The sequence below is a fragment of the Malaclemys terrapin genome, chromosome 20 (assembly GCF_027887155.1).
Source record: "Malaclemys terrapin pileata isolate rMalTer1 chromosome 20, rMalTer1.hap1, whole genome shotgun sequence".
Lineage (NCBI taxonomy): Eukaryota > Metazoa > Chordata > Testudines > Emydidae > Malaclemys > Malaclemys terrapin.
The window spans coordinates 15,965,029-15,976,798 of NC_071524.1; the positions used below are offsets into that span (position 1 = coordinate 15,965,029).

Genomic DNA, 11,770 nt, shown 5'->3' on the forward strand with positions numbered 1-11,770 from the left:
TGTACCTGAGCGGTGCCAAATTGCAGCCGCCTCTGGGGTGGGGCGCGGGGGCTGTTTATACAGGGACCCCTCACCCGGTGCAGAGATGCAGCCACTTCTGGGGTGGAGCATGGGGGCTGGTTATACAGGGACCCCTCACCCGGTGCAGAGATGCAGCTGCCTCCTTTCCCCTCCACACACTCCTCCAATACCCGGCTTAGCACCGCTCCAGCACCCCCCCAGCTGCAGCTCTGACGCTAATTATGTTCGTCGCCATTGGAGATGTGGGGGGTCAATACCACCCGCACCCCCGAAGCCAGAGGGAAAAGGGGAAGGACCCTGGGGCCGGCAGGCAAGGTGTGCCTAGGCCCAGGTTAGTAACAATCCCCGGCTGTTCCCCCCCCAGCGATCTCAATGCGCTTCGCTGAGGAGCGCAGCGGCATTGTCCCTATTGTGCAGATGGGGAAACTGAGGCACGAAGGGAGGGGAGGGGGGTGACTTGCCCCAGCAGACAAGAGAAGCCAGGCCTCCTGGGACCCACTCTAACGCTCCAGCCACTAGGCCGCACCACTGAGGCTGGGCTCACAGTCCGCGCCAACCCCCCCCGGGTGCGTGGCCAGGGCGCACTGAGCTGTGGCTGTTCTCTGCCCCCGCAGGGCCCATGGGGGGCGGATCACGAGTTAAAGATTTCTCCTCTTTAGGGTGATGGCAGCATGCCCGGGGAGGGGGCAGCCCTGCCACGTTGCTATGGAGCTGTTCATCCCAGGATGCCCCCACGGGGTGGAGAAAGCTGAGAGCCCAAAGGTCAGCGAGGGACCGTGCCAAATCTACCCCACGGGCAGCGGGACACCGGGGCAGCTCCCAGGCAGAGCGGGGCCCCTGGTGCGTGACTGCACGGATAAACCCCTGCGTGCGTTGATCGCGGCCCCTTGCTGTGGGGCCGAGGGCGCAGGGACCGACCCTGCCCAGGCTGGGGGGTGCTGGGGACAGAGGGAGTTAGGTTCATTTGGGAGGAATTGCTGCAGGAATGGGTGGGGGGAGGCTGCCGGGACGCAACAGTCCATTGATGGCTGCGGAGGGCCAGCCCTGGCTGCCAAGGTCAATGTACAACTGCCGTGGTGGGGGCCAGCCCAGCGAGTTAATCAGTGACCGGGGAGGCAGCCTGTGGCCAGCTATAAGGTCCGGGGGCCATTAGCCGCGGGGCACTGCCGGACACCTCCTGAGGCAGCCGGGCCGTGCGGGCAGCGCTGACCCCAGCCGAGGAGGATGGAGCCTGGTGCCGTGTTGATCACGGGCTGCCTTCTTCTCCTCCTCTTCCTCCTCCTCTTCCGATCCTCGTCGGGCCAGGGCCCAGGACGCCTCCCCCCGGGGCCAGCCCCCCTGCCCGTGCTGGGGAACCTGACCCAGAATGTCCTCCCGCTCTACCGATCCTACCGCTGGGTAAGGAAAAGGGCTGGGCCCGGGCGCCGGGGCCAAAGGTGGCTCCCACCCAGTCTGGCAGGCGTCTTGCTTTCTATCTGCAGGTGCAATGGAGTTACCGATTGCCCTGCCCACCCCTCTGTCCATCCCCATCCCCACTCCTCGATCTAGCTCCCCGTCCCCCGCCAGCTCCCCACGGTCTAGCCAGCCTAAAATTGCCAACCCTCCAGGCTTGTCCTGGAGTCTGCAGGAATTAAAGGTTAATTGGGTCATGTGATGAGTCCTCCAGAGATCAGAACCAAAATTGGCAGCCCCAGGGCCCGGGGGGAGAGGGGGTTGAATCAGGGGGTGTGACCAAAGCACTGTGCAGCTATTCTCTGCCCCCCAAGGGCCCATAGGGGGCGGATCGGGGGCGTGGCCAGAGCGCACTGAGCTGTGGCTGTTCTCTGCCCCCTAAGGGCCCATAGGGGGCGGATCGGGGGCGTGGCCAGAGCGCACTGAGCTGTGGCTGTTCTCTGCCCCCCTAGGGCCCATAGGGGGCGGATCGGGGGCGTGGCCAGAGCGCACTGAGCTGTGGCTGTTCTCTGCCCCCCCAGGGCCTATAGGTGGTGGATCACGAGTTACAGCAGCCCTGAGGCTGCTCTAAATTACACTGGGGGCCAGGCATGGTGCAAGAAGCGCAAAGCAAAGAGATGGGGGAAAGCAAAGTTGCTTTCCCCCATCTCTGCCCTGAGGGGAAACTGAGGCTAAAGCCGCCATAGGTAGAAACAGCGGGGTCCCCCTATTTCTTGATTAATTCCCTCCCATGCCCCATTTTGCTGTCTTACCCTCCCCCTCCCGCTGCAATTCCCACCCCCAGCTCTGCCAGGAATACGGTCCCATCTTCACCGTCTGGCTGGGGCCGAGGCCCACGGTGGTGCTGTGTGGGTACGAGGTGGTGCACGACGCCCTGGTGGAGCACAGCGAGGAATTCAGCGGCCGGGCACCCATCCCCTTGCTCAAGCAGTTGACGCAGGGGTACGGTGAGTGCCTGCCGCTGGAGATTACCACCACCTTCTTTGGCCTTTTTTGGGGGGGGGGCGAGAGATGATGAAAAACCTCAAATAAGTGTACAGAAAAATGGTTGCTTTTTTTCCCTCTTTCTCTTTTCACAGCCAGGAGCACCCATTTCCCAACTAACCTCAGGAAGTGGTTGTTTGTGTGACCCATGCTAACCTAACGCAGTGGTTGGGGATCTAATGGTTAGAGCTGGGAGTGGGAATGGGGGGGCTGGAAGCCAGGACTCCTGGGTTAAATATGGAGATATGCCTATCTCATGGAACTGGAAGGGACCTTGAAAGGTCATTGAGTTGAGTCCAGTCCCCTGCCTTCACTAGCAGGACCAAGTACTGATTTTGCCCCAGAGCCCTAAGTGCCCCCCCCTCAAGGATTGAACTCACAACCCTGGGTTGCTCAAACCACTGAGCTATCCCTCCCCCATTTCTAGCCCAGCTCTGGGAGGGGAGTGGGGGGCTGGTGGTTAGAGCAGGGGGGGAGCTGGGAGCCAGGACTCCTGGGTTCTATCTCAGCTCTGGGAGGGGAGTGGGGTCTAGTGGTTAGAGCAGGGGGGAGCTGGGAGCCAGGACTCCTGGGTTCTATCTCAGCTCTGGGAGGGGAGTGGGGTCTAGTGGTTAGAGCAGGGGGGAGCTGGGAGCCAGGACTCCTGGGTTCTATCCCAGCTCTGGGAGGGGAGTGGGGGCTGGTGGTTAGAGCAGAGGGGGCTGGAAGCCAGGACTCCTGGGTTCTATCTCAGCTCTGGGAGGGGAGTGGGGTCTAGTGGTTAGAGCAGGGGGGAGCTGGGAGCCAGGACTCCTGGGTTCTATCCCAGCTCTGGGAGGGGAGTGGGGTCCAGTGGTTAGAGCCGGGGTGGGTGGGAAGTAGGACTCCTGGGTTCTATCCCCAGCTCTGGGAGAGGAGTGGGGTCTAGTGGTTAGAGCAGGGGGGGCTGGAAGCCAGGACTCCTGGGTTCTCTCTCCAGCTCTGGGAGGGGAGTGGGGTCCAGTGGTTAGAGCAGGGGTGGGTGGGAAGTAGGACTCCTGGGTTCTATCCCAGCTCTGGAAGAGGAGCCGGGGCCTCTGTTAACGACATTAGATGACGTCCCCCCGGTGCTGTGGCAGGATTCGTTAACACCAACGGAGAGCGCTGGAGGCAGCTGCGTCGGTTCACCCTCACCACCCTCCGGAACTTGGGCATGGGCAAGAGGCCGCTGGAGCAGCGGGTACAGGAGGAGGCGCAGCACCTTGCCCAAGCTGTGGCTGACAAACAAGGTGAGCAGCGGCGTGCCTGATGCTGCCACACGGGCACAGAGCAGCAGCCCCCGCCAGTGAGCCTCGGGCACCCGACGGCGAGTCCTGGGAGCCCTGGCTCTGTAAGGGAAGTGTCTGAGAGTGGTTAGAGCAGGGAGCAGGAGCTGTCAGGACTCCAGCTGCAGGAGGGGAGTGGGGTCTAGTGGTTAGAGCAGGAGGGTCTGGGAGCCCGGACTCCTGGGTTCTATCCCCAGCTGTGGGAAGGGAGTGGGGTCTAGTGGTTAGAACTGGGTGAGCTCGCAGTCCAGACTCCTGGGTTCTATCCCCAGCTCGGGGTGGGGCGGAGCCAGGACTCCTGGGTTCTATCCCAGCTCTGGGAGGGGAGTTGGGTCTAGTGGTTGGGGGAGGGGTGGTAGCCAGGACTCCTGGACGCTCTCTGGTCTTCCCATCTGGGGCTTGTTCCCTGCTGTCTGTTTCCCCCCCTCCCCGTCGCAGGGCACGCGTTCGACCCAGTGCCCGACCTCACCCGGGCCGTCGCCAACGTCATCTGCTCCGTGGTGATGGGGACCCGATTCAGCAGCGACAACGAGGAATTCCAGGAGCTCCAGCGGCTCATCATGTCCTACATGTGCTACTTCCGCTCCCTCCCGGCGCAGGTACCCAGGGGCCCAATGCTCCCAGCCCCAAACCACCAAACCAGCCGCTCGCTGGGCTGCGGCCCCCTCTCTCTGGGCACAGCCACTAGCCCATTCCTGCGGCCGGGACGTACCTTCAGCGGGTCGGGAATTCTTCGACAAACCGGTTTCCCCTTGGAAAACGCCGATTCCCCGGTGTGGGGAAAGGGCCCGTTTTGGTGAATTCCCCACTTCCGAAAAACTTGTCCCCTCCGGCGCGGACAGTTTTTGAAAGGAAAAAGTTCCAGGGTTTTGCGTCCACATGACTTTTCACTGCCAAGCCTCTGTGAATTTGTCTCAAAAGCAAACGCAGACGAGGCGGGCGCCGAAATGAATCTTTCGACGGCCCCGTGCTGGAAGTTCTCTCGCCCCCGGTTTGGGTTTGTGAGGATTTGCGTGATATCCCGATTGAGGGCAGGACATTTTTTCCGCTGCTCACCAGAGGGGAAAGCCATTTCCCAGCCAGCTCTGCTCAGCAGCCTCCGGGGGGAAACTGAGGCAGCGAGGGGTGGTGCCTGGGCACCCAGACGCCCAGCAGATGAGTGGCAGCGGTGGGATGAGAACCCAGGGCTGCTGAATTCCAGCCCAGCGCTTTAGCCTCCCTTCTCCCTGCCTGCTATTAACCGTCACCCCCTCCCCCCCATCTCTGCCCATCTCTGCCCCATCTCTCTGCTCCCCCCCACTCCCCGCGCAGCTGTACAATACCTTCCCGGGTATCGTGCACTTCCTGCCCGGCCAACACTGGCGGATCTTCAGGGAATACGAGCGCTTCAGAGCCTTCATCCAGGCCCAGATGGAGTCCCACCGGCGCAGCCTGGATCCCAGCACCCCCCGCGACCTCATCGACTACTTCTTCCTGCAGCAGGCCAAGGTGAGGGGCGTCCCGGGGGACAGGAGGAGTCAGCGGCAGAGGAGGGGACCGCGGCTGGAATTCAGTTCCATTGGTTGGGGGGGGTTGATGGGATCCTGCAGCTAGATCCCCATAGATACCCCTGCACCCCCTCCCCACACATGCCTCCGCCCACCCGGCCATCCCCATGGACACCCCTCAACCCACCCCAATCCCCATGGACACCCCTCAATCCACCCATCCCCCTGCCCATCCCCCATGGACACCCCTCAACCCACCCCCTCACCCATCCATCCCTATGGACACCCCTCAACCCACACACCCACACCAATCCCCATGGACACCCCTCAATCCACCCATCCCCCCGCCCATCCCCCATGGACACCCCTCAACCCACACCAATCCCCCACCATACACTCCCCATGGACACCCCTCAACCCACCCCCTCACCCATCCATCCCTATGGACACCCCTCAACCCACACACCCTCACCAATCCCGCCACACATCCTCCACCCATCCCCCTAGACACCCCTCAATCCACACACCCCACCAATCCTCACACACACACCCCATCCATCCCCATGGACACCCCTCAACCCACCCACCCATCCCTATGGACACCCCTCAACCCACACAGCCCCACCCATGCCCCCACTCCCCTTCCTCCCAACCATGCCCCCCTTCTTTCCACCCCCCCACCCATCCCCATGGTCACCCCTCAACCCACCCATCCTCCACCCATCCCCACGGACACCTCTCAACCCAGACAACCCCCACTCCTGCACCCATCCCTCCAACCCCATGGAAACCCCTAAATCAACCCACCCCTGCATCCCCAGACCCCTCCATCCACCAACCCCTGCATCCCCAAACACACCCCTCTAGTTATCTAGCCAGTCACTGACTCTACTCGGCACCCTACGTGGGCTCAGGTCCTCTCGCCTCCAACTCAGATTCCTGCCCCGACGCTGGGTCCTCCCAGCTCCCTGGAGCCAGGCCGACCGTCCCTCCATCTCCCCAGGGTCTGGGGCCGGGAGCTGGGCAGCGGTGGCTGGCGGAGGCGCCCCTTGCCCCAGGTTGCGGTGGCGGGGTGGGATTGTGCCTCACTGGGGTCCCATCCCCGTCCCCCTTGGCCCTGTGCTAGGAGCGAGGGAAGGAGCAGACGGAGTTTGAGGACCAGAACCTGCTGGCACTGGTCAGCTCCCTGTTCGTCGCCGGCATAGAGACCACCAGCAACACCGTCCAATTCGCCCTGCTGGTGATCGGCAAGTTCCCGGACATGCAAGGTGGGTGCGAGCGGCCGAGACACGCTGGCTCCTTCCCAGGGTGCCGATAATCCCCAACACTCCCTGCTGGGGGCACCCCGGCTGGCACCAGACAGACGGCTCCATCCTCAGGCAGCAGTAAAAGGCTCTCAAAAGGAGGGGGACCGCCCCCGCCCCTGAGGATCCCACCCTTCCATTCCTCGCATAGGGTGGCCACCCCAGTCAGGGTGAAGCAGATGCAAGGACCCTGCTCCCAGTCAGGGCCCAGAGGGGGCAGATAGGGGGCATGACCAGAGCGCCCTGCGCTGTGGCTATTCACTGACCCCCAGGACCCATAGGGGGCAGATCAGGGGCGTGGCCAGAGCACACTGCACTGTGGCAATTCTCTGCTCCCCCAGGGCCCATAGGGGGCGTCCTATGAATTAGAGCAGCCCTGAGGTTGCTCTGCATTACATCGGGCACTGGGCAAAGGGGAGAACAAAGGGGACTTACAGCCCCCGCCCCCATCCCAGTCCCCAAGGGCAGGGTGGAGGCCACAAGAACAGGATCCAAGGAGCGAGAAGGAGGCATAGGGGAGGGGGTGCAGGGGCAGAGCCCCCAGCCAGGCGGGTGGGAGGGTAGAAGGAGGTAGGAGCTCTCCCCATCCCACCCCGTACCCCGAGCCATCATGGGGAGGCCAATCAACCTGGGGGAGGGCAGGAAAAGTGATGCAAAGCATCCTGGGAAATGTGTTGCTGTCTGGAACAGGGGGGCTGGCCATTGGGGGTGGGGAGAGACATTGGGGGGGATGGGTGAGAAGGGGAGGATGGAAGTGGGGGGGGACACACATGGGGGGAGCCCCCCCTTCCCCGGCATGCCAGGGCCACCTGTGTCTCCTTGCAGCGCGGGTACATGGGGAGCTGGACAGGGAGGTGGGCAGGGCTCGGCCCCCCGCCCTGGAGGACCGGCTACGGCTGCCCTACACCAATGCCGTGCTGCATGAACTCCAGCGCTACGTCGACGTGGTACCCACGAGCCTGCCGCACACCACCACCCGTCCCACCCCCTTCCGGGGGTACCTCATCCCACAGGTGAGACCCCCCCACACACACCCAGCCAGCGCTGGCCCCAATGCGGCGTGGGGGGTTCACTGGCCCAGGTCGAGCTGAGGAAATGCCACCCTGCCCCTTTATAATGTTCACTTCCCCAAGCTGCTGGGCCACTAAACTGTGGCTGCATCCCACCCCAGAGGTGGCTGCATCTCAGCACCAAGCAAGGGATGCCTGGGCGAGCAGCTGCCCCGTCCCACCCCAGAGGTGGCTGCATCTCAGCACCAAGCCAGGGACGCCTGGGCGAGCAGCTGCCCCGTCCCACCCCAGAGGTGGCTGCATCTCAGCACCAAGCAAGGGATGCCTGGGCGAGCAGCTGCCCCGTCCCACCCCAGAGGTGGCTGCATCTCAGCGCCAAGCCAGGGACGCCTGGGCGAGCAGCTGCCCCGTCCCACCCCAGAGGTGGCTGCATTTCAGCGCCAAGCCAGGGACGCCTGGGCGAGCAGCTGCCCCGTCCCACCCCAGAGGTGGCTGCATCTCAGCACCAAGCAAGGGACGCCTGGGCGAGGAGCTGCCCCGTTCCACCCCAGAGGTGGCTGCCTTTCAGTGGTGGGAGAAGGGATCCCCTACCCAGCTTGGCCATGAAATGTTACTCGGCCAGCATAGGAGCAGGACATCCCGGAGTCTCCTCCCCGCTCCGCTGTCCAGTGTGTGATCTAGGGCCCATCCCTTACCTGCCCCGTGCCTCAGTTTCCCATTTGGGAAAGGGACATAGCAGGGGCTGTTATTTTCTTTCCACTCCTATTACTATAAAATGCCTAAAACCTCGCGCTGTCGGTGTCTTGTCCCTGTCCACCCCAGGGTACGACCATCATCCCTCTCCTAGCCTCGGTGCACTTCGACCCAGCCAGCTGGGAGACCCCGGAGGATTTTAACCCGGGTCATTTCTTAGATGAGAACGGAGCATTCAGGAAGAGAGACACGGCCATGCCGTTCTCTGCAGGTAATGTGGACACGGGTTCACCTCCTGTCTCTCTCTCTCTCTCTCTCTCTCTCTCTCTCACACACACACACACACACACGCCTTGCCAGCCTCTCGCCTGACCTACAGCCAGAGGATTTCACGGGGTGACATCACTACTTCTGGGCTCAACGGGTAGTGATCAATGGCTCGATGTCTAGTTGGCAGCCGGTATCAAGGGGAGTGCCCCAGGGGTCGGTCCTGGGGCCGGTTTTGTTCAACAGCTCCATTAATGATCTGGATGATGGGATGGATTGCACCCTCAGCAAGTTCGCAGATGACACTAAACTGAGAGGAGAGGTATCTACACTGGAGGGTAGGGATAGAGACCAGAGTGATCTAGACAAATCGGAGGATTGGGACAAAAGAAACCTGATGAGGTTCAACAAGGACAAGTGTAGAGTCCTGCACTTAGGACGGAAGAATCCCATGCACTGTTACAGACTAGGGACCAAGTGGCTAGGTAGCAGTTCTGCAGAAAAGGACCTAGGGGTGACAGTGGACGAGAAGCTGGATATGAGTCAGCAGTGTGCCCTTGTTGCCAAGAAGGCTAACAGCATTTTGGGCTGTATAAGTAGGGGCATTGCCAGCAGATCGAGGGACGTGATCGTTCCCCTCTATTCGACATTGGTGAGGCCTCATCTGGAGTACTGTGTCCAGTTTTGGTCCCCCCACTACAGAAGGGATGTGGACAAATTGGAGAGAGTCCAGTGGAGGGAAACAAAAATGATTAGGGGTCTGGAGCCCATGACTTATGAGGAGCGGCTGAGGGAACTGGGGTTATTTAGTCTGCAGAAGAGAAGAGTGAGGGCGGATTTGATAGCAGCCTTCAACTACCTGAAGGGGGGTTCCAAAGAGGATGGAGCTCGGCTGTTCTCAGTGGTGGCAGATGACAGAACAAGGAGCAATGGTCTCAAGTTGCAGTGGGGTAAGTCTAGGTTGGATATTAGGAAACACTATTTCCCTAGGAGGGTGGTGAAGCACTGGAATGGGTTCCCTAGGGAGGTGGTGGAATCTCCTTCCTTAGAGGTTTTTAAGGCCCGGCTTGACAGAGCCCTGGCTGGGATGATTTAGTTGGGGTGGGTCGTGCTTTGAGCAGGGGGTTGGACTAGATACCTCCTGAGGTCCCTTCCAACCCGGCTCTTCTGTGATTCTACTGGGTCCTGCTCCGGGTGCGTACGACAGAACACAGCAGCCCCCCGGGACAGGGACTCAGGACACCTGGGTTCTATCCTCTGCTCTGCCGGGTGACCTGGGCCAAGTCGCTTCCCCGCTCTGTGCCTCAGTTTCCCCTCCCCCCATTGCCTGTTTCAACTGGGCGCTCGCTGGGGCAGGAGCTGCCTTCTAAAACTGCTGCTCCCCCCTGGAGAGGGGACTGAGAAGAGCCCCTAAAAGGCGCCGCGGGTTGGAGAAAAGGCCAGATGGAAAGAGATGGAGCGTCTCCGAAAGAGGTGACTTGCTCCTTCTCGGGAGCTGCTGCAGTTCTCAGCTGGGTGCTGGAGGCAGCCCCCGCATGGCCCGACGAGACCCAACTGACGGGCTTGTCGTCTTGTCCCCCGCTCCAGGGAAGCGCATGTGTCCCGGGGAAGGGCTGGCCAAGGCGGAGATCTTCCTGTTCATAACCACCCTGCTGCAGAGCTTCACCCTGGAGCTGCTCACGGACCCCGGGGCCCTCGACTTGGCCTCGCTGCGGAGGGCTTTCCGTGGCCAGGGCCTCTCCTACAAGCTCCGTGCCGTCCCACGGCCAGTGTAGAGCGGGGCAGGGAGGGAAGGAGCCAGACCCAGATGTCTTCCATGCTGGGGTCAACCTGGAGTCACGTCAATGCCCTCTGGGCCAGCTCCTGCCCTCATTCACACTGTGGTGCACATCCAGAGTCACTCTCCATTCACACCCATTCTCTCTCCATTCACACCAATGCTCCTGGAGCCAGATCCGGATTTCATTTACACTGGGGGAGGGAAATACTCCGCTGACTTCAGTGGAGTAGGAGCCAGAGTGGAATTGCAGTTACAGACGAGTGTAAATCCGGAACACCTTCCTGGATGGCAGCGGCGTCGCTCCGGAGTGACTGAGATCAGAATCTGCCTTTGTGAATTCACATCTACACACCCATGATGCACAGGCCAGCAAACAGTTGGACCATAGTGCTGTGGGGCCCAGATGTTCAGGGTTGGAGCTTGGGCCCCTGAGTTCTAGTCCTGTCTCTACCACTGGCCTGCTTGGGCAAGTCACATCTCGGTTCTGTGCCTCAGTTTCCCCTCCTTAATAATTACCTAACCCCAATGATAATTAACCCTGGCACTGCTGGGCTGCGGTCAGCGTGTTTGAACCTGCTTTTTCCTGGTGCTGAATTCTTCTGGATGTGTTTCCCCGAGAGCCGTCCTCAGCGCTTGGCCATGGTTTCTGTCTCACGCATGCTGTCTGCCTGTAGCTCGCTTGTAGAAATGCCCTGGGGGGCTTTCTCAGAAAGGCGCTTCCAGAAAATTGACTGACAGAATAAACGGAAGAAAAGACCAGAACGCTTGGCCATGTCTTTGTATGTTTCGTGGGCATCAATGAGACAAGGGGAAAGACAAACCGGTTAATATCAGGCATGTGGAAGGATGGGGGGGAAGGGGTGTCAGACTTTGGGTAACTCACTTCTTGTCTCTGGGCCTCAGTTTCCCATTGCCCATCCTGCGTCTCTCTCGTCAGTTTTTTAGAGGTGGGAACTCAGCACCAAGTGATCAGGGAAGGGGGTAGGGTGCTGGTCGGGACTCAGGACACCTGGGTTCTCTTCCAGCCAGTGAGCGACTGGACACATCCAGGCCCCACTGTGTGCCTCAGTTTCCCCTCCCACCCTTTGTCTATTGAGACTGTAAGCTCTTGGGGGGCTGGGGCTATCTCTCACTCTGTACCTGTGCAGGATTGGGCCAAACTCTCAACCGGGGCCGGTAGGTGCTACCGTAATACACCTAATAAACACCACCGCCTAGCACTTGTCAGCCGTGGATCTCAACGCGCTTTACAAACGAGGACTGTGGGGAAACTGAGGCATCGAGTGGGGGAAGCAAGTCACCCACGTTCCAGCGCCGTCCCCCGCACAGCACGTGCCTAGTAAAGAAAATCGCTCCCTGCCAAAGGGCCGAGAAGTGAAGCCCTGTCTTGTGTCAGAAACCGGCGTCTTTGAGACAGAGCCTGGTAATTTTCAATATAGCGAAAGGTTAAGCGTCGGCTGCCCTGTGGTTCTGCTGGGAGGCCGCGGCA

At 61.0% G+C, this 11,770-nt stretch overlaps 1 protein-coding gene across 1 annotated transcript; it reads left to right on the forward strand.

Moving 5' to 3' along the window:
* The first annotated feature begins 1,164 nt into the window (after positions 1 to 1,164).
* Positions 1,165 to 11,043, forward strand: LOC128826765 (cytochrome P450 2C23-like). Its single transcript, XM_054010256.1, has 9 exons — positions 1,165 to 1,419; positions 2,258 to 2,420; positions 3,555 to 3,704; positions 4,179 to 4,339; positions 5,052 to 5,228; positions 6,354 to 6,495; positions 7,357 to 7,544; positions 8,364 to 8,505; positions 10,089 to 11,043. Exons 1-9 carry the CDS (start codon positions 1,246 to 1,248, stop codon positions 10,274 to 10,276), a joined length of 1,485 nt encoding a protein of 494 aa, XP_053866231.1. The 5' UTR covers positions 1,165 to 1,245; the 3' UTR covers positions 10,277 to 11,043.
* The last annotated feature ends 727 nt before the right edge of the window (positions 11,044 to 11,770 follow it).

Bases quoted from the DNA above. Each gene is read 5' to 3' on its own strand.
- LOC128826765 (XM_054010256.1), top strand. From the start codon at position 1,246: ATGGAGCCTGGTGCCGTGTTGATCACGGGCTGCCTTCTTCTCCTCCTC. The intron at 2,421-3,554 runs GTGAGTGCCTGC...GTGCTGTGGCAG, and splicing joins GCAGTTGACGCAGGGGTACG to GATTCGTTAACACCAACGGA. The intron at 7,545-8,363 runs GTGAGACCCCCC...TGTCCACCCCAG, and splicing joins GGGGGTACCTCATCCCACAG to GGTACGACCATCATCCCTCT.